Below are 19,684 nucleotides of genomic sequence, written 5' to 3'. Positions count from 1 at the left end.
GAAGTCGAAGTCGCACACCCAACGGAATGCAAGAAGGAAAATCGGCATGGGAGATTGACGCCGAGCTGTCCCGCAAAGGTCTTCAATTCCCTCCAAACGTCTGTTGGTTCGATTGAAAAGTTTCGTGACAAAGACGGAAGAAAATACACTGCGTGAACTGATATTTCGAAACGTAAGTATGAATGGAAACGTCGTTTCAACCAACGTTGCATTTCATTCATATGCTTTCGCTGTCTTCCCACCATGGGTTGTTACTCCAAATGATTCGAATCTTTCGACATCAAAGATCTTGAGACCAGCGACAGTCCTGAAGAAAACCACTCAGCGAAAGCAGTTCACTCCACTGTCCAAGACATGAAACCGCACAATAGCCGTTTCGACGAAGTCACAATCGGAGGTCGCTTGGAGCTCAGAACCCGCGCCGGAACTCCACAAAATCTCAACCCTAACCCTAGCGTAGCTGCAGCGCAAGTCGCACCTTCCACCTCTGAGCTCCGCGCTAGCACCGCAACAGCTTCGCCTCACACGAGCTTGCGCCAAACCACACTAAACCACGACACAACCTAAAACTTCTCCCATTCCTTCTCTTCGCGCTCGCGCGACCCCCGCCGCCCACCATGGATGTCCGCACCTACGTCTCGGACAACCTGATCAAGCTGGTCGGCGGCAGCGAGGACATGATGATCGACTTCGTCCTCGGAACCGCGAAGAGCGCCAAATCGCCCGGCGCGCTGTTCGACAAGCTCGCCGGCATGCTGGAGTCTGGCGATGCGGATCTGAGGCGGTTCAGTGAAGGGTTGTTCAGCAGGGTCGGAAAGGGGAGCGAGGGGTCTGCTGGTGCGACGCAGGCGCCGAAGCCGAAGCAGGCAAGGAAGAAGTATGCGCTGGTCGACATGCCGGAGGAGGATGAGGAGGTCGCTGTGGAGGAGAAGAAGGGGGACAAGGAGAGGGAGAGGAAGTCGAGGCATAAGACTGAGCGCGAGACGCGGAGGTCGAGGAGCAAGGAGCGGTCGAGCAAGAAGGCGCGGCGTCGCAGGGATGGGGAATTCGATGATCGCTGGGGCGATGCGGAGGTTGAAGAGGAGGAAGAGGAGTTTGCTTCGCCGCCTCCGAAGCGTGCGAGGTTCGAGGACCGATCTGCTTCGCCGCCGCGCAAGGAACGCACTCCGGAGCCCGAGGAGGACGAGGAGACGCGGGATCGCAGAGAGAAGAAGGAATTTGAGAATCGCCTCCGCAACAAGGATGCCGACTCGACGAAGAAGCTCGGCGGCGAACGGGCAAAGCGGGAGCAAGAGGACGAGGAGCGGAGGAGACAAGCCGGCAAACTGTCGGCGGAGGATATGAAGGCGCTCAGGTTAAGATCGCGTCAGGATTACCTCCAGAAGCGCTCGGCGCAGGAGCTCATATTGCTGCGGAAGCAAGTCATGGACGAAGAGCAGGAGGAGAGAAGTAACCCTGCTCTGACACAAGGAGAGAAGGACGAGTTTGCGCGCAACAGAGAGGCCCTGCGGCTTGCAGAGGAGCGTGAGAACATCGACGACTGGGTGGATGGCTATGCAATGCCGGATGACTACATCACCGAAAAGGGCAAGATGGATGTCAAGAAGAAGGAGAATGCCCTGTACAGCCGCTACGTTGACCGAGACGAGCGTGGTCGCGAGAAATATGTCACGGAGCATGAGGAGTGGGAACGAGAGCAGCTTGCGAAGACGAAAGCCCAAATCGTGGTGGCAGAGCGCCAGAACCAGCACGAGTACGACTACGTCTTCGACGAGGAGCAGCAGCTCAAGTGGATGACCGATGCTGTTCTGCAGGGAGGAATGAACAACATGCAATCTCAGGAGGAGCGCATGATGGCACAGCAACTCCTTGCGGCAGAGAGGAAGGCGAAAACTATCGAGGAGAAGCGGAAGTCATTACCGGTGTACCAGTACAGGCAGACCTTTTTGGACGCTGTAAAGGAATATCAAGTCCTCATCATCGTGGGAGAGACTGGATCTGGCAAGACAACACAGCTTCCTCAATACCTGTATGAAGAGGGTTATTGCAACAACGGGCAGAAGGTCGGCTGCACCCAGCCTCGCCGTGTGGCAGCCATGAGTGTTGCTACTCGCGTCGCCGAAGAGGTGGGTGTCAAGGTCGGCAACGAAGTCGGTTACGCCATCCGATTCGAGGATGCTACTACCGAGAAGACCAAGCTCAAATACATGACCGACGGTATGCTGCTGAGAGAGTTCTTGACCGAGCCGGATCTCGGCGGATACAGCGCTTTGATGATCGACGAGGCCCACGAGCGTACACTGCACACGGATATTCTGTTCGGTCTCGTCAAGGATATCGCAAGAGGACGCCCAGACCTGAAGCTGTTGATCTCCTCTGCGACGCTCGATGCGCAGAAGTTTTCGGAATTCTTCGACGGCGCACCCATTCTCAACATTCCTGGTCGCACCTTCGACGTCGAAATGAACTATTCTATGCAGCCGGAGGCCAACTACCTCTCGGCTGCTATCACGACTGTCTTCCAGATTCACCTTTCTCAGCCAATGCCTGGTGACATTCTGGTGTTCTTGACTGGTCAAGACGAGATCGAACAGGCCGAGCTATCTTTACAGGAGACGGCGAAAAAGCTTGGTAGTGCTGCTCCAGAACTGATTATTTGTCCAATCTACGCCAACCTGCCCACAGACTTGCAGCAGAAGATTTTCGATCCGACGCCGCCCAAATGCAGGAAGGTTGTGCTGGCAACCAACATCGCCGAAACCTCGCTCACCATCGACAACATCGTCTATGTCATCGACCCAGGCTACGTCAAGGAAAACAGGTACACGCCCGCCACGAACATGGAGAGCTTGGTCGCAGTACCGATTTCTCGAGCATCTGCAAACCAGCGTGCCGGCCGTGCCGGTCGCACTGCACCCGGCAAAGCCTTCAGACTGTACACGAAATGGGCGTACTACAACGATCTGCCGGAGAGCACCACTCCTGAAATCCAACGTACCAACCTCAACAGCGTGGTCCTGCTGCTCAAATCGCTAGGCATCAACGATCTTATCTCTTTTGACTTCATGGACCCGCCGTCACCGGACATGCTCATTCGTTCGTTGGAGCAGCTCTATGCTCTCGGAGCCCTCAACGACAAAGGTGAGCTCACAAAGATGGGTCGCCAGATGGCCGAGTTCCCTACCGACCCCATGCTCGCTAAGGCCGTCCTCGCGGCCGACAAGGAAGGCTGCGTTGACGAGGTTTTGAGTATTGTGGCGATGCTGGGCGAGGCAAGCGCTCTGTTTTACCGCCCCAAAGACAAGAAGATGCAAGCCGACGCTGCTCGCAACCGTTTCACGATCAAGGAGGGCGGTGATCACCTGACGTATCTCAACATCTTCAACCAATGGGTCGACAGCGACTTCTCGTACGTCTGGGCGAAGGAGAACTTTCTGCAGCAGCGCTCTCTCACCAGAGCGCGCGATGTCCGCGATCAGCTCGTCAAGCTGTGCGACCGCGTTGAAGTCGCTCCCTCGTCCTGCGGTGCTTCCAACATCCAGCCCATCCAGAAGGCTCTCACGGCCGGCTTCTTCCCGAACGCAGCCAGATTGCAGAGGTCGGGTGACACATATCGCACTGTGAAGAATAACATGACGGTCCACCTGCACCCCAGTGGCGTGCTGCTGGAGAGCAAGCCTAAGTGGGTCATTTTCTACGAACTCGTCCTCACCAGCAAGGAGTTTATGCGCAGCGTCATGCCGCTTCAGCCGGAGTGGCTGAGCGAGGTCGCACCGCACTACTACAAGTCGAAGGAGGTTGAAGCTTTCGGCGTGGATAAGAAGATGCCTAAGGGCAAGTTCTGATGTGGGATCGTCATGCTGTAGCAAAGCATGTGTATTATAGCTGAGGAACCGAGCCGAAAATGTTGAATCACGCGGCATTGGATAGAAAACACTCAAAAGGCAAACTCTGATGCGAAAGCGTACATAGCAAAGCATGGGTATCATAGCTGAACGAACGAGGAAAACAGTTCCAAAACCTCTCACTCTCACATCCTCATCAATCTCCACTCCCCGCCCTCATCCTCATCCCCTCGATCCCCAACCCCCTCTCCGGTCTCCGATCCCTCACCACAATCCCCCCTCTGTTCCCGGGACTCCACTGCCCAACCCCCAGCTCCGGAATCTCCTCGTGCGTCGGCTGTGCCGTCCCCGGCCGCGACCCAGGCTCTTCTACCAACCGCACCCCCGCCGCCCGCTGCCTCTCCCTCTCCTCCCCAACCCGCTGCCCTTCCACTTTCCGCCGCTCGAACTCCGCCACAAGGTTCTTGAAGTACACCTCCGCCGCCACCGTCTGGCTGTACGCCAGCGGCGTCCAATCGTAGTCGTTCTTTGCCAGCGGGTTCGCGCCCGCCGCCAGCAGGATCCGCAGCGCGGCCAGGTTGCCTGCGGCGGAAGCGTGGTGGAGCGGCGTGTTGCCGTCTGCGTCGCGGCTGTGCGCTGACGCTGCGGAGGAGCCCGGCTGCTGGAGGAGTATGGGCATGAGCGCCGTGCTCTCGCCGGACGCGCTCTGCGCGCAGAGGGCCAGCGCGTCGAGGCCTCGGTTGTCGACCATCGGCACGCAGCGCGGGAAGGCCTCGACCAGCGCGCGCGCGGCGGGCACGTGGCCGTTGCGCGCGGCCAGCATCAGCGGTGTTTCTTGCAGGGCGTTGCGGGAGATTTCGGCGTGCTCGTGCCCGGCGGCGATGAGGAGTTGCACGATGGGCACGCTGCCGGTTGAGGCCGCGAGGTGCAGCGAGGTGTTGGATTTGTTGGCGAAGTCGGGATTGGAGAGGAGGGTGGGATGCAGGCGGATTAGGCGGGCGACGAGGACGGGGTCGTTCAGTTGGATGGCGCGGCGGAGGCGGGTTGATGGGTCGATCCTTGGGAGGGCATGTTAGGTTGTGGTTTGGAGATGGTGGGAGATGATGGTGCGCTTACATCGTAGTAATAGGGGCATGGTAGGGTGGGCGTGCTGGCGAGGGAGTGTCTCGATTCGTAGAGTGGGTATGTTTCTAGGACGTTGGTTGACAATGGAGGGAATGCTTCGCATGTGAAGGTCGCTGGTGGACGTCTGTGAGCTTTGGCATGACGTGAGACGTCAGGCACAGGGCTGAAACTCAGGGCCCAGATGGATCACGCCTACATGTGTAGGCATTCTACGGCCGCACGGATTGTACTATTTGGATTGTTAGATCGGGGAAGAAGGCTGGATCCGATAGACGTACGGTCAAAAGGGAAAAAAAAACCAATTGTCATTAAGTCTACGCATGCCTCGTGAGGCCCGCAAGTCTAGCAGAGAGCCGAAGTCTCAATAATAAATGATAAAACCCTCCTGAAACCTGCGGCATCAAAAGGACCAAAAAGCAAGGGTATTGTGCGGGTCCAGATTAGGATAAACATCCAAACCGGTCTAAACAACCCAGGGAAAAAACACACTCCAATCGTACCAATCACGGAAGACGACCCAACACCCTTATCCAAACACTCCGTCTCTGAGCACCGTCCAGTCCTACTGGGGATTCGCCGAAGCACCCTTGTTCATCCACCCGAACCAGCTGCCACGGTTCGCCTGCTTCTTGGCTGCGTCGTCTTGCGTTTCGGCTTCTTTGACGAGGCGCAGTGGCCGCATTTTGCTGCCCATCATGACGGCTCCGCTGCCGCCTGCGCGCGATTCGCGGTCGCCGCTGGAGGTGACGCTGCGCGGCGGAGACGATGGGTTGCTGGCATCTCCTGTTTCGTCGTGTGCGTCGATCAAGGGGTTTGAAGGTATGCTCATGCGGTTGGGGTTGGGCGCGGAGGTTGGGTTCGCGTTCTCCGCGTTGCTGGAGGTCACGTTGTTCTCGTCAATCGTCGGGACGTTGTTGCCGGATGGGTTACGCGTGTTCGACGGCATGCGCGCACCGAGCGGTTGTGGTGCTGCGAAATAGCTGACTGGACGCTGAGTGGGTGAACCCAGACCAGGGCTGCCTGGTGCCATGCTGCCGGGAGACGGTCCGCGGTACATGTTATTCACGACGCTCGCGGCGGCCCACTCGGAGTTTGCGCGACGGTGACCGCCGCTGACGCTGCGTCGCTCGTAAAGAGGGACACTGGGTGCAGTGCTGGGGTTCTCGTTCATGCTCGGAGCCTGCTCTGACGTGATGATTTGCGACTGAGGTCTGGGCTTCTTGCCGCCCATGACACTCCGGGCTCGCTGCAACAGACCAGTCGGCTGCTCATCTTTCTCCGGTGGCGGAGGCGGCAGTTCCTTCTCCGTGTTGGCAGGCTTGTTCGGCTTGTTGTTGGATGCAGGCTGGCCTGACATAAGATCTGGGGTCTTGTCGAGGATCTGCTCAAATTGGTCATGCTGCAAGAGGCGAGAGATGATGTTGTTGATGTACAGCGTCAGGGCCTTGTTCTGGTCTTTCGCAGCAGCGAGCTCGGCCTGCAACTTGCGAGTATCCTCGCCAACTTCGCCCTCCTCTTCACCCTCAAGTTCGTCCGCCAAAGTGTTTCCCGTGGCTTGACGCGACGATGACGGCCTTGAATCAACGTTCGAGTGCGGCCTAAGGAATTCACTGTTAGAGAAGTCCCCGTTAAGTGTCTTCTCGCTTAGCAGGAGCTGGAAACTCTCATTCTCCTCCATCAAGCGAGCATTCTGCACCTTGGTCTCGTACATTTCGTTTTCAATCTTTTGCAGCCTTCCGCCACCCATGTTCTCCACCTCCACGAGCTTGATCTGCGCTTCGGCAAGTTCCAGTCGCAGACCTTCGATGACCTTGTCTTTCTGCATCACGAGTCGGGAGCTGTTCCTAGAGTCGCTACCTCTTGAATCGCTGCGTTGAACTGAAGGTGGCGCGAATTGGCCGGCGTCGGGGTTAGGCGAGGAAGACATGCTATTGCGGAAGCTAGAGTTACGCGATAGGTCTGGCTTCTTTCCATCGTCGAGGCCGGCGCGCATTTCTTTCTGCGCGAGCGTCTCTTTCATGCGCTGTATCGAAGCCTGCATTTCCTCCTCCTTGGTCTGGGTCTCCTCCCGCTCTTTCATGAAGGCCGCGCGCTCGCTCTCGTAGATCTGCTCCATCTCTCTGCGGGCGCGAAGATTCTCTTTCTTCTCGTTCTCCAGATCATTGATGCGCTCAGTGTGTTCGTGAACATGCTCCTCCAGCATTGAGGTCTCCTTAAGCGCCTCGTCCAGCTTGACCTGCAGCACCGCCGCTTGCTTCTGGACTTCGGCCGAGTTCTCCTCGGCCTGGCGAAGCTGCTCCTGGAGTTCTTCCATTTTCACCTGCAACTCCGCTTTCGCTTCGTTATCGGCCTCGTTGGAAGGAGCGGGCTTCCTGGCGGCCGCCCTGGCTGACACAGGAGTTCCAGTCCGGGTCGATCGAGTCCTGTTGACGCTCGAAGCAGTCGCTGATCCAGCCGAGTTCTGCGCGCCTATCCTGGAAGGGCTTCGCGAAGGCGACGACGTGGACGGGTTCTGGGATTGCCTCCGGGCGGTGGTGGTGCCAGGGACGGGCGGCTTTTTGGCGGTCGCGGATGACATGCTGGCGGTATTTACTGCGGCGCCAAGTAGAAGATGATTGGTGAAGGCTGTTGACTGTTGGTGCAGCGCGGGGCTAGCGACGCATGCTGTGGTACAGGTACTTGCGGCTAAGAATAGGGAACGCTGCAGCGGCGGGCTTCGAGGCGGTGCAGGTGGCAGTCGGCTTTCCTAGCAAGCTTCAGGGAGGATGTGGGAGGGCGATCGGCGACGTGGGGCCTCGTTACTAGTAGGAGGGATGGAGGCTAAGGCTAATAAGGCTGTTTCGCATGCGGTGCTCCGGAAATTAGGGTGCTTCAGAGACACACGGAGGACATGGTTGTCCGCGATTGATTAATCCGACCCGTCGTCAGCTGCGTGCGATCGCTGGAGTGACACGAGTGAGCATGACGAGTGCGGTAGAGAGCGAACGCGGCTAGAGGTACGAGATTACGTGCATGCCGGCCGTCTACTCGGTGACGGACATGTGATCCCGGGTTGGGGCAGCCATCTTCACAACGGCATGCGCCACGGAAAGGAAGACTGGTGGGCGCAGACATGACGACGTGAATCACCTGTTATCCTGCAATCTGTCTTCAATTTAGTGACCACATTCCAACCTCAGTAAGGTAGTGCAACACTTCACTCGCAAGAGCATGCTGGTCGATGCGTGACGGAGGCAAATCACGTGACTGTGCCGAATTTATGAGCATGTTGCGCAGCACACATCCCGCGGCCTGCGTCCTCCCCAGCCGAACTTTTGCTCGCACACAACGCCGAATTCTCGCTCTCTGAACCCAGCAGCCAAACGACCACCGACGACCTCGACCAAACCGCCCCCGACAACCCCCAAATACCATCACAATGGCACCGAAGAAGGGCGCGAAGACCGCTGACAGCATCAACGCCAAGCTGGCGCTGACTATCAAGGTGCGCTCCCTTTGCGAGCAGCCAAAAGACGAAGCGCAAAACTGACCGAATTTCCACAGTCCGGCAAGGTCACTCTGGGTTACAAGTCCACCCTCAAGGCCCTCCGCTCCGGCAAGGCCAAGCTCATCATCATTGCTGGCAACACCCCGCCTCTCCGCAAGTCTGAGCTCGAGTACTACTCCATGCTCGGCAAGACCGCCGTCCACCACTTCACCGGCAACAACGTACGTTCCATACCCGATTGAGGAGAAAAAAATCGCATGTCTTGCGAAGGAGCTTTGATTGTGGCTCTGGAGGACATTGATACTCTGGAGCCCTGAGAAGAAGCTCTCTGCAATAGAGACTTTGGAGGGACCAAATGGCTGACTTGAATCCGTAATGCAGATCGAGCTTGGTACCGCCTGCGGTAAGCTCTTCCGTTGCTCCACCATGGCCATCCTCGACGCCGGTGACTCCGACATCCTGTCTGCCAACACCCAGTAGATTATCGTCGGGTGATTCGAGCAAGTAGTCAAAGCGTTTGGAAGAGGCAAGTCCGGCCTGTGGACTGAACGCCCTAGCGAGGTCAAGATGGACTGGCGCTCGGTGGTGTTCGCCCGGGCGAAGGGCAAATAGCGTAGATACCCATGCTTTTTGGTTCCAATACAACCGTGCCTTCTGGCCGTTTTGACTGCAGTACTGTGATTCACATATGCTTGGCTCTCTTGATTTCAAAGCACATTCACCGACTTGGTTTATAAGCATAACTGCCACCATACAATAAAAGCCTGAGCCCCAAAATCGGGCTTTCGGCTGCTCTGCGCGCGTGCTCGGCCCACCTTCCACGATCTTGACGGACTTGCCGCTTCCCACACTGCATTTCTAAGCCGGCCCGCCAAGACTCGCGAAGCGCTGTGCCTTTGTAGGAGAACGTCACCCATCCGACTCACTTCGCCTCTCCCACGCCCATCGACCACCGAAATACCGTCAAAATGGCCCGTCGTCCCGCGAGATGCTACCGCTACTGCAAGAACAAGGTACGGCCAATTTTCTCTACCGCCGCCCACCGATGAAACCGAGCGAAAATCTGGAGCGCAAGAGAAGGAATCGAGATGGGCGGCGAGCGGAGGCAAGACGAGGAAGAAAACGCATACTGACTGCCTGGATAATAGCCGTACCCTAAGTCGCGCTTCAACCGTGGTGTGCCGGACCCCAAGATTCGCATCTTCGACCTTGGCCGCAAGCGCGCCAACGTTGACGAGTTCCCTCTCTGTGTCCACCTCGTCTCCAACGAGTATGAGCAGGTCTCCTCCGAGGCCCTCGAGGCTGCCCGTATTTGCGCCAACAAGTATGTGCCCACCAAGCGAAACCCTTCGCCAGGGACAGCGAATACTAACACACTTCAAGGTACATGGTGAAGACCGCCGGTAAGGAAGGTTTCCACCTCCGCGTCCGCGCCCACCCGTACCACGTCGTCCGCATCAACAAGATGTTGTCGTGCGCTGGTGCCGATAGACTGCAGACCGGTATGCGTGGTGCGTTCGGCAAGCCCAACGGCCTTGTCGCCCGTGTCAACATCGGCCAGATCATCCTGTCTTGCCGTACTCGCGACTCCAGTAAGCCTTTTCGCCACCGAAAACCGCCACTCCAAGCAGATTACTAACCCACAACCCAGACCGCGCTCACGTCATTGAGGCTCTCCGTCGCTCCCAGTACAAGTTCCCCGGTCGCCAGAAGATCATCGTCTCCAAGAACTGGGGCTTCACCCCCCTCCGCCGCGAGGAGTACGTTACCAAGCGCCAGGAGGGCAAGGTCCGTGTCGACGGTGCCTACGTCCAGTTCCTCAGCTCCAAGGGTCCCCTTGAGTACAACATGCGCCGCTTCCCCGACGCCTTCGAGACCGAGGCTTAAGCGTGGAAGGTGTGTTGGACTTTACTTCTCGAGGAAACCCCTGCTGGTGGCACAGAGGCTAGTCGGCAGGCAGGCATGAGAGTATACCGGCGTTGGTAGAATATGTTTGCTTCCCTTCTATTTTTCGGGACGCCTCTGAGCCGCTAGATGAAATGAAAGCATGCTTGAGCGACACGAAAAAAAGAAAGAACTGTCTCAGAATCTCATACTTTAATGTGTCATGTGTAAATGTCGAGCTGACGTGAAATGATCCGAGTATAATCTAGATCTTACCCTGTTTAGGGCCTAAACCTTACAACTTCATGGTTGCGTCGACTGCGTCGACTATTGGATCCTTGACAGGGCTCACCGATAATAAGGACCTTCTGGCTCATACCTTCACCGCCGCAGTACCTGCTCCCGACTTCCCTTCACCTACGTAAGCTAAGGACCGCTTGCCACGACCATCAATCATCGAATCTGCTGCGCTGCTCGGTGTCCGTGAGCTGCAGACTGCGCCAGTCGGAAACAAGCCCACACGCTGACGTCCAACTGTCGATTGGTCCGCAAGATAACGGCTTCTCGCTTCCAGAGATGGTTTACTGTCGTCGCTGTGACATCGCAATTGTGTCAGTCCGCGGATACTCATTTGGCCGGCGCTCTTGCGGTGGGAGGTCGTTGATTGAGAGAGTTCGTTGTCGTCTACTCGTGTTGCGTCTTCCGTTCGACATGTGGCTCGGTTGTCCGGAAGTCTGCTTGGAACTATTCCTTTCTTTTCCCTTCAGTACCGAGCGAGTCTAGCAAGGCGACGACATATCTTCACTGCTGAGTTAAAAGCCTGCGCTACGTGGACTCTCCTATGAAAAGGACGTCGCACTTCTTTGCCACACTGCAAAGGTGTCTCAGAGATGGCGAACCGCCGTCGAGGTGGTGCTGGCCTTGCGTTCGTGTGAGATTGATCGCTTGGCCAGCACGCGGGCTCTTCGAGTGTCCATATGGGTTTGCAGGATTGCAGGGGAGGGCAGCCGGGCACTTTTCCCTTGGAATGCCTGAGAAGTCGGAGATTCGTATGTGAGTTCTGAAAGATTCCCTGACACTTGTATGTCCTCAAATGCAACAGTTTATGAATTCCATCTATGTACTATTTACCTACCAGGCTTGCCATCCTCGGAAATTCAATGCATCGTCATTTCCCGTCCGCATTGACGAGTGATGCGAGTAGCTCAGAACATCTGAACTACATGGGAGAGCCCTTTGAATCGAAAAACTTCAGCCGTGTCGCATCCCAGAGCTTCGCTATTGTTGATCGTTACAAATTCGCTCCAAGAACAAGAAATAATCGATCGTTCAGCGCGTGATCACCAAGCTCGCAGAATCCTGAGGTTGCCCGTAAGACTATAGTGGTCGAGAGAAACCTCTACAAAGTCTCCTTCATTGGAGTACAATCTTGGGCCTCCGTTATCGTACGAGAATGTAGAGTGCTACATCTCCGCCCACTCGCCATGATTGCATTTTCCCTCGAAGATCGCATGCGCTGCAAGATTGCGGAAGAGTGCCGGAGGTTGAACATTGGTCTCAGCTGTTGATATCAGCGTTGACAAGCCAGTCTTCAATCACGGTCCAGAATTCGTAGCTGTCCTCGTCGTCCTCAAAAATGTCGTCAAGCAAATAGCTATTGTAGACGTTCTGCAGAAGCGTCATAATACGGCCATGGGGTTCCAGGCGGCCGTCTTCCTTCATGCGTTTCAGAGTGCGGGCACTGGGAAAATTGAGGAGACAGCTTTGAGCTGGATAGGGATCGTTGGCCAACTCCCGCCAATGCTGTACGATTTTATCGTACTTCAAAGCTAGGTGGATCCTTGGGTGAATATCTGCTGCCACGGATCCAACGCCATCAAAGCGAGCATTAAAACGCGGTGCCTCGAGGCGACATTGTCTGACATACTCGAAGAGTTGCAAGAGTGCCGTAAAGGAGGAGTCAGTGGTCACCTGCAGAGTGGCTTCGGACAGCGTTGGCAACATGTTACTGAGTGCCGCAACGGCACGGTCGGTATGCATGACCTGCAAGTATTCGAGAGATTTCAGAGGAGTTCCAGCCCTGGTAAACACTCGAGTTGCCAGAGATAGGTCACTCCCGTGCGGAGAGGTCATCGTCATGTGGATAAGATCGAAGTCAAAATGGATGAAGTTGATCTTGTAAAATACGGCGATAGCTTCCTTGTAGGTACGCTTGTCGACTGTCAAGATCGCAGTGTTGACACGATTCCGCTCATCTTCGTGGTCAGAGCCGCTACCGTATCTAGAGATGCATTCGCTGTCGTGGTTTATTTCAACATCGCCACCGTGATCGCTTGTAGGCTCACTGTTGGGGCCGCTGTCGAGCTCGGTGTCGCGCTCGCTGTCTGACTCGAGGCTGCATTCTTCAGTCGACTCAGAGAGAACTCCAGGATCCCATTGCAGGAAGCACGAGGCCACAGGTATCTCTCCATCGACTCCAGTGAGCTTCTTGACAAATGGCTGCATTCTGTTGACGTGACTCAACGGCGTGTCGAAGGCGAGAGCGTAGCCATAGATGATCTCGCGGATCTCCGGAGGGAGACTTTTGAAGGAAGCCATTTGTCGTATGCGTACCCGTGGAGTAGCATTGACAAAAGGTGTGAGGTGGTGAGTGTGGTAGCGTTGAATGTATAGTCCGATACAAAATCGATGAAGGATATGAGTGGGAAGCGCAAACGAGCAAACAGTCGCGCTTTTGAAGGAGAGGTCGGGCGCGCGCGCGCTCATATTGATCAGGCGACAGACAACAGTGAAAGCTGTTTGATGATCACGTGCACAAACAGCGCGCATTGACTTCACTTCACCGGCATTAAGCCAGAATGTTGTATTGTGCTTGAGGGAAGCAGCAAACTCATTCAGGTTGGCCATTGAGAAGCGCGGCAGGTTGGACTGTGTCGCATTCTTAGCGCGAGGTGATGCAAGATATTGTTCATTTTCGTCATATCTTCATGCTACATAGTCATTGCTCGCCACCTGAAGTCTTCAGCTACACCAACTTCAAGTGAAAGGTAAAGTCAAACGGCCCAGAATAGCACTTGTACTGCTCGAAAGGCCTCGGGCCCACCGTCGCGCTGCCCAGACCGTTGTTCTTCATGTCCAGGTTCAGGATCGTCATGTTCAGCTGCTGCAGGTCGTGCGGGTGCTGCGCGTCGTTGAGGTCGTAGTCCGACACGCGCTTGGCCGTGAAACTGAACGGCTCGCCGTCCATGCGCGCGTCGAGCGTAAGGCCTGCGTTCGGGTTGCCGATCTGTAGCCAGCGTAGCTCGCCGCGGTTGCCGTTCTCTTGCGGGTAGTCGTAATAGGTGAAGAGTTCGGCGACGGACGACGAGTACTCGCCGAAAAGCTGGGATTGCTTCGAGTCGGGGTAATTCTCCCCTGGGCCGCGGCCGAACCAGGCGACATCGTCGAAGTCTTGGTTGAGATGGGTCAGGAGACCGATGCGAGGGAGGACCTCGGGCGTGTTGTTGCCGACGAAGTCGCCTTGGGCGTGGATGGAGAGCGCGCCTTCATCATGCGGGATCGTGTAGATGATGTCTGCTTCCGCGCCCCATTCGAGGACCTGAGGGGCGACACGGACGTTGTAGCGGACCTCGAGCGCATCGCCGGTGTCTTCCCAGAAGACGTCGCGGACTTGAGTGCGCATGGAGTGGACCCAGGCGTCGTTCCAGAACTCGGCGTCGCCGCTCTGGCCGTTGTCGTTTTGCGTCATGGCACGGTAGAAATACAGCTCCGGGCCACGGTTGAAGAGGTCAACGCCGTTGGAAGTCCATGTGACGTTGCCGCGGACGAGGTCGAAGCCGAAGGTCGAGTCGCCGCTGTGGACCATGATTCGGTTGCCTGTTTGAGTCATGTTGACTTCGGTTTGGCGGTTAGATAGCGCGAAAGAGGAGCGTGTCTGCAGAGTGCTGTTTGACTGGCCAGCCATGGGGCCTTCAAGGTAGAGCTGATCGAAGGCAACAACATGGCCTGCCGGAGCCCAGGCATGGTCCTCCTTGAGAGCAAACTCGACCGTCAGCCAAGCCTCGGAATCGAGAGTGTTGCGATTAATTGGAACTGGAACAGATACGGTTTCTCCCGCGGCGACAGAGACGTTGAGTGGAGTAGAAGTAGAAGCGTTGGCACCGCCGTCACGAACGATATGCCAGGAAGCATCCAGATGAGACAAATCGAGGAAGTCGTACCAGTTCCTGATCATCATCTGAGTAGAATCGTTGGAAAGCTTTACCTCAACAGGCTGAATGATCTTAGCGTACTCATAGAGAGATGGCATGGGCGTGTGGTCGGACAGGGTGAGACCGTCCATGATGAAGTCGGCATCGTTCGGGTAGTCGCCGAAGTCACCGCCATAAGCGTAGAACTCAGTGCCATTTTGCTCGTGCCTCAGACCATGGTTGTTCCATTCCCACACGAGTCCACCTTGGATGAGGGGCTCAGTCCTGAACTTGTTGACGTACTCAACGAGACCTCCGGGACCGTTGCCCATGGCGTGGGCATACTCGCAGAGGATGTAGAATTTGTCTGTGAAATTACTAATCTGCTCGTCCATGTCCTCGAGTGATGGGTACATGTGGCTGTACATATCGGTCGATGTAGCATTCTGGTCAGGCTCATAGTGCACAAGGCGGGTGGGGTCGGTCTCGTGAATCCAGTTGTACATTTCGACATGGTTTTGACCATAGTAGCACTCGTTGCCGAGAGACCAGATGATGATGGAGACGTGGTTTCGCAGTCTGTCAACAAGTTGTTCGGCACGATCAAGGTAGGCGCCGGTCCAATCGGTGTTGTTTGAGGTCCACTGAGAAGCACCATAGACGGTGTCGTTGATGTCGTTGAAGCCATGGCATTCCAAGTCTGCCTCTGCAATGACATAGAAGCCCAACTCATCCGCAAGGTCGAAGAAGTCAGGGTGGTGGGGTTGATGAGCAGCGCGGATGGCGTTGATGTTGCTCTGCTTCATGCGGATCATGTCGGCACGCATAGCCTCGTAAGGGACTGTTCTGCCAGACTCGGAGTTGTGCTCGTGCCTGTTCACACCGTAGATGATGATAGGCTCACCGTTGACCAGCATGTTGGGACCGCTGAGTTCGATACGGTGGAAACCGACTTTTTGGCTGATGTACTGTTCACCTAAGTTCAAAACCACCGTGTAGAGCGTCGGTGTTTCGGCAGACCAAAGGTGGAAGTCACCCCCAGAGACCTGCATGGTAATGTTTCCAGACGCTGATCCTTCATAGGTCTCAAGCTCCGCCCCGTTCGGAGCGAGAAGTTTTGCACTGACAGTTCCGTTGCCACCGGCAGTTGTAATGTTGAAGCTGAAGAACCCAGACTTGAAGTCATCAGCAACATGCGGCACGATTTGGTAGTCTTGGATTGAGGATTCAGAGAAAGGCATCAAGTACACGTCGCGGAAGATACCGGACAGCCACCATTGATCCTGATCTTCGAGATAAGACCCATCAGACCATTGATAAACCCGGGCAGAAAGGTTGTTGCTTTGGCCAGGTGAAAGGTATTCGGTGATATCAAACTCCGCAGGGTTGCGAGCTCCTTGACTGTATCCGACCTCGTCTCCGTTGACGTAAACGTGGAATGCGCTGTCGACGCCTTCGAAGCGAACACGGATGTGCTGACCATCCCACTTCTCCGGAACTTCGAATTGACGCCAGTAGGAGCCGGTAGGATTTTGATAGGACACATTCGGAGGTGAAACCGGGAAAGGATAGTGGATGTTGGTGTAGTGAGGGCGTCCGTATCCTTGTCTCTGCCAGTGACCTGGGACCTCAATGGTATCCCACGACTCAGCTTCATCCCATGCTGGAGCATCGAATGGGGAGTCGGCGTAGTTGAACTTCCAATCTCCGTTCAGGCTTTCATATTCAGCTTCAGATTTGCTAAATGACAAGGCGGCGGCCTCAGAAGCATAGTTGTAAAAGATAGCCCTAGCCGGGACCTCGTTCCGATGGAGGACATCAAGGTTGGACCAATCAGGAACAAACCCTGGGAAGGTTGACACGCTCGACATAGCGCTCATGTTGCCAGTGCTCGAATGGAGGACCGGGTGTGGCTTGCGTTAAGACCCCACGCTAGGTAGAGCGCATTTATATATCTTCGCATCCATGCCCTGCCCACCATGACGACGTCAACGCGACTCGCAACATCGCCAACCATCTTTGAGGATTACTCGTATTTTGTCGGGACCACATGAGGGGTGTCGGTCGCCTCCACACCCCATTCCCCATATATTCTCCGCTCATTAGCAAGACTTGGCGACTTGGTATGCTTGGCAAAGACATTTGTGACCATGATCGGAGCCTCGTGGGATCTGATTCCGAGTGGAGCACTCAATGATGACTGCAAAGTCGGAACGACAGGTGCGATCTGCATTCCGGAGTAGCCGGCTAAAGAAGTTCGTCTTGTGTGCTGAAAGTCTGTCGGGCTTTGCTTGAGACGACAACTTGAAGCCATCTTCACCACGCGTGTGATGCACCTCTCATTATCTGCTGTACTCTGCGCGAGTAGAATCTTAAGGAATTGAGAAGGCGACATAAGCCATGGAATAGTGAATCGAACGTTGGAAAAGTTCCGATCTGCGTCGCACTTCGTCAATGGATGGCCGCAAAGGGTATGGCTTAAACGAAGAATGACGGTAATCGTGAACGGTTTATTAACTTGTATCTTCTTCTTCTTCGTTGGTTGTTATGCGTTCTCTGAGTCGCAAAGCGTACTTGGCAGGCTGCTGGTCGTTAGCTCAATTGGCTGAGGCACTCCTGTCTTCAACAAGACTTACGATATCGGTGTCAACAAGTAACAATCCCTCCTCTCCCTTTCCAAGCATATCCAAAATGCTGACCTCTCCATTACTGAATCTCATGGCGCAACTGCTCCCAGCATAACAGACTTCATCGCCTAGGGGAATAACTTGTCCAGTCTTCGTGGTAAGTTCTTTGACTTCGTTCCACTCGATCCCAATCCTGTTCGAGAACACCACTGTGATGTCCTCTCCAGATTTGCTCGCTTCGATCGCAGGCTCAAACCGTTGCAGCCAGTAGCCTACGGTTTCCAAAGCAGGCTGGCCAGGGAGCACCTTGATCTCCTCCTTCGGTAGTGTCGTCAGCCACGCCATGGACATGACGATCAACTTCGCGCCACCAGACAAGACATGTGTGGCGAACTCGTATTTGTCCCAAGGCGCGGAAAACTGGTAAGGATTAATATCCATGCAGATACCAAGGCCCACCTTGCCCAATGAGCCGAGAGAGTCGCAGTAGAAGCCTGCAGGGCCTTCCGCTGCCCAACTCTCATCGGTGTAGTAAAGGAAAGATTTGCGATAGTTGGCTAGGATTTCGCCAGTTGGGCTGACAGTTACTGTGGAGTTGTATCGTTTATGTACGGGCTCTCCATCCGTCGTAGGTTGGCGATCCTCGTCGATGTCTGTTGATATTTCAGGATATCCGACGATTACGTGACACCTCAGGCGTGTGGCAGTAGCGATGGCCCATTTTGTCGTGGCGCCTGCAGTTGTGGGCTCAAGGTAAGGTTGGATCGAATCGTACGAAGGATAGTTGTAGCCTGTGAAAGCCAGTTCCGGCAGTACCAGAAGGTCAAGGTCCGGAGGGGGCGGAGAAGATGCTAGGATGGAGTCTGCAGTGGCGATGTTTGTCGTGACATTCCGAATTTTGGAGTCGAGTTGCAGAGTCGCGATCTTCATGTTTCGTGACAGGCCGGATGCTTCTTTTGTATAGGAAGAAGAGCCGTCGTCCTCTGCAAACTTTTGCGTCCAGTGTTCACAGGGAATTGAACGATTTGTATTCTCTACTATTTGTGGATCCAGGGAAGATCGAGATACTGGACCGATCGAAATGGTATTCTGCAACTGATGACAAGACGTACGATTTGGTTGGTTGGCTTCAAGTCACTGATGTCTGGGGTGAAGATGAGGCGTGGGGAAATCTGGCGCAACGCGAGCCTCCCCCACGCGCGACCCCATCACACCCGTCCAACTTGGGCCACGGCCAGTCCTATCCACACTGGACACCATTGGCACTACACACAATGCCACCCCAAAGTCGAGGCGACTCGCACAAGCCGCCTTCCAAGCCGGCGGGCATATACTCGAAATCCACCCCGAACCTTCCCACCCTACACTCGATCACCTCTGCCCAGAACAGCGACTCAAGCACCGCAAATGCTACACCTACCAATACCCGGCCAGACCAAGGCCTCCTCTCGCCAGACGACATAACCTCTCCATCCGAGCCTGCATCGATCGAAGACTTTGCCCTTGACGCGCATGAGGCCCGAACTTTCTCTCCAGGCGACTCGGCCTCAGACGAGGAGGCATCAGAGGAAGAAAGCGGACACATCACCTCTCTTCCTCCGGCACACAAGTTCTACCACCAGCACTCCCGCAGTCACACATACCTCGCACCTTCTGCATTCGCACCGCCCTTCTACAATCGACCACCAACACCTCTTCCACCATCACCGTCCCTCACCTCACTCCTGCGACCCAACTTCAGCTCCCAAAACAGCCGACCGGGCACCCCAGATCCTTCCTCAGACGAAGGCGGCACACCTCACACTCGCGGCACTGGCTCACAGACTCCCAACTCTGCCGCAGCCAGCACGCTGACCTCGAGCTTCCGCACCGCGAAGCCCATCCCACGTGCCAGCCCGAAAGTCCCGACATACGAGTACTATGGCTTCACGCTGTATCTCGTCTCGTCGCTCGTCTTCGTTGTCTACTTGCTCTGGTCCTTCCTACCGTCGCCTTTCCTCCACTCGCTAGGAATATACTATTACCCGAATAGATGGTGGGCGCTCGCGATACCGGCGTGGACGGTCATGTTTGTCGTGTACATCTATGTCGCGCTCGCGAGTTACAACACAGGCTACTTGACAATTCCTATGGGCTCGGTAGAGTGTTTCGTGGACGAAGCGGCGAACGTCGCTATGATAGACTCGCGAGGCCGACTCGTGCGAGAAGAGAAGCCGAGCTGGCGGAGCGAGAGTCCGGATCGCAGTCGAAGTGGAGCAGGCAAGGGTGGGCGAGGCAAATACGGCGGGCACAGCAGGCAAGCTAGTTTGAACAAGGGAGTAGGACTGGAGCCGGGCGTGGATTGGAGGGACTTGTGGACGGAAGGCACGGATGCCGTCATGGATATACCCATTGGAGGCGTCTGCGAGATTCTCTACGGGCAAGCGGAGAACGAGGATTGATAATGTGTCATTTCATTGGTGAGGCGTCGCGAGTTTGCTAATTGAGATACCCAGTCCTTTTTAGTCCATCGAAAGACGTTGCATT

The 19,684-nt window shown here is 55.5% G+C and overlaps 7 protein-coding genes across 7 annotated transcripts; 4 read left to right on the top strand and 3 right to left on the bottom strand.

The window, feature by feature from the left end:
* Positions 1-617: 617 nt before the first annotated feature.
* On the top strand, positions 618-3,845 carry WHR41_08785 (uncharacterized protein; the record flags this gene model as incomplete). The annotated part of the gene is made up of 1 exon (XM_069377389.1): positions 618-3,845. The coding sequence occupies one exon, from the start codon at positions 618-620 to the stop codon at positions 3,843-3,845; it is 3,228 nt and encodes a 1,075-aa protein (XP_069225788.1).
* A 1,687-nt stretch (positions 3,846-5,532) lies between these two features.
* On the bottom strand, positions 5,533-7,548 carry WHR41_08784 (uncharacterized protein; the record flags this gene model as incomplete). The annotated part of the gene is made up of 1 exon (XM_069377388.1): positions 5,533-7,548. The coding sequence occupies one exon, from the start codon at positions 7,546-7,548 to the stop codon at positions 5,533-5,535; it is 2,016 nt and encodes a 671-aa protein (XP_069225789.1).
* A 543-nt stretch (positions 7,549-8,091) lies between these two features.
* On the top strand, positions 8,092-9,129 carry rpl-30 (60S ribosomal protein eL30). Its single transcript, XM_069377387.1, has 3 exons — positions 8,092-8,454; positions 8,514-8,678; positions 8,839-9,129. Exons 1-3 carry the CDS (start codon positions 8,389-8,391, stop codon positions 8,935-8,937), a joined length of 330 nt encoding a protein of 109 aa, XP_069225787.1. The 5' UTR covers positions 8,092-8,388; the 3' UTR covers positions 8,938-9,129.
* A 231-nt stretch (positions 9,130-9,360) lies between these two features.
* Positions 9,361-10,552, top strand: WHR41_08782 (60S ribosomal protein uL16). The gene is made up of 4 exons (XM_069377386.1): positions 9,361-9,470; positions 9,606-9,781; positions 9,841-10,049; positions 10,109-10,552. The coding sequence occupies exons 1-4, from the start codon at positions 9,426-9,428 to the stop codon at positions 10,342-10,344; spliced, it is 666 nt and encodes a 221-aa protein (XP_069225784.1). The 5' UTR covers positions 9,361-9,425; the 3' UTR covers positions 10,345-10,552.
* Positions 10,553-13,366: 2,814 nt separating this feature from the next.
* Positions 13,367-16,411, bottom strand: WHR41_08781 (uncharacterized protein; the record flags this gene model as incomplete). The annotated part of the gene is made up of 1 exon (XM_069377385.1): positions 13,367-16,411. One exon carries the CDS (start codon positions 16,409-16,411, stop codon positions 13,367-13,369), a length of 3,045 nt encoding a protein of 1,014 aa, XP_069225785.1.
* Positions 16,412-17,021: 610 nt separating this feature from the next.
* WHR41_08780 (uncharacterized protein) lies at positions 17,022-18,269 on the bottom strand. The gene is made up of 2 exons (XM_069377384.1): positions 17,168-18,269; positions 17,022-17,113 (listed from the first exon to the last, which is right to left on the bottom strand). Exons 1-2 carry the CDS (start codon positions 18,086-18,088, stop codon positions 17,045-17,047), a joined length of 990 nt encoding a protein of 329 aa, XP_069225786.1. The 5' UTR covers positions 18,089-18,269; the 3' UTR covers positions 17,022-17,044.
* A 163-nt stretch (positions 18,270-18,432) lies between these two features.
* Positions 18,433-19,599, top strand: WHR41_08779 (uncharacterized protein; the record flags this gene model as incomplete). Its single annotated transcript, XM_069377383.1, has 1 exon — positions 18,433-19,599. The coding sequence occupies one exon, from the start codon at positions 18,433-18,435 to the stop codon at positions 19,597-19,599; it is 1,167 nt and encodes a 388-aa protein (XP_069225752.1).
* Between the last annotated feature and the right edge of the window lie 85 nt (positions 19,600-19,684).

This window comes from Cladosporium halotolerans (assembly GCF_011745625.1).
Source record: "Cladosporium halotolerans strain TM138-S3 chromosome Unknown Sca46, whole genome shotgun sequence".
Lineage (NCBI taxonomy): Eukaryota > Fungi > Ascomycota > Dothideomycetes > Cladosporiales > Cladosporiaceae > Cladosporium > Cladosporium halotolerans.
This window is presented reverse-complemented; position numbering and strand designations above follow the sequence as displayed.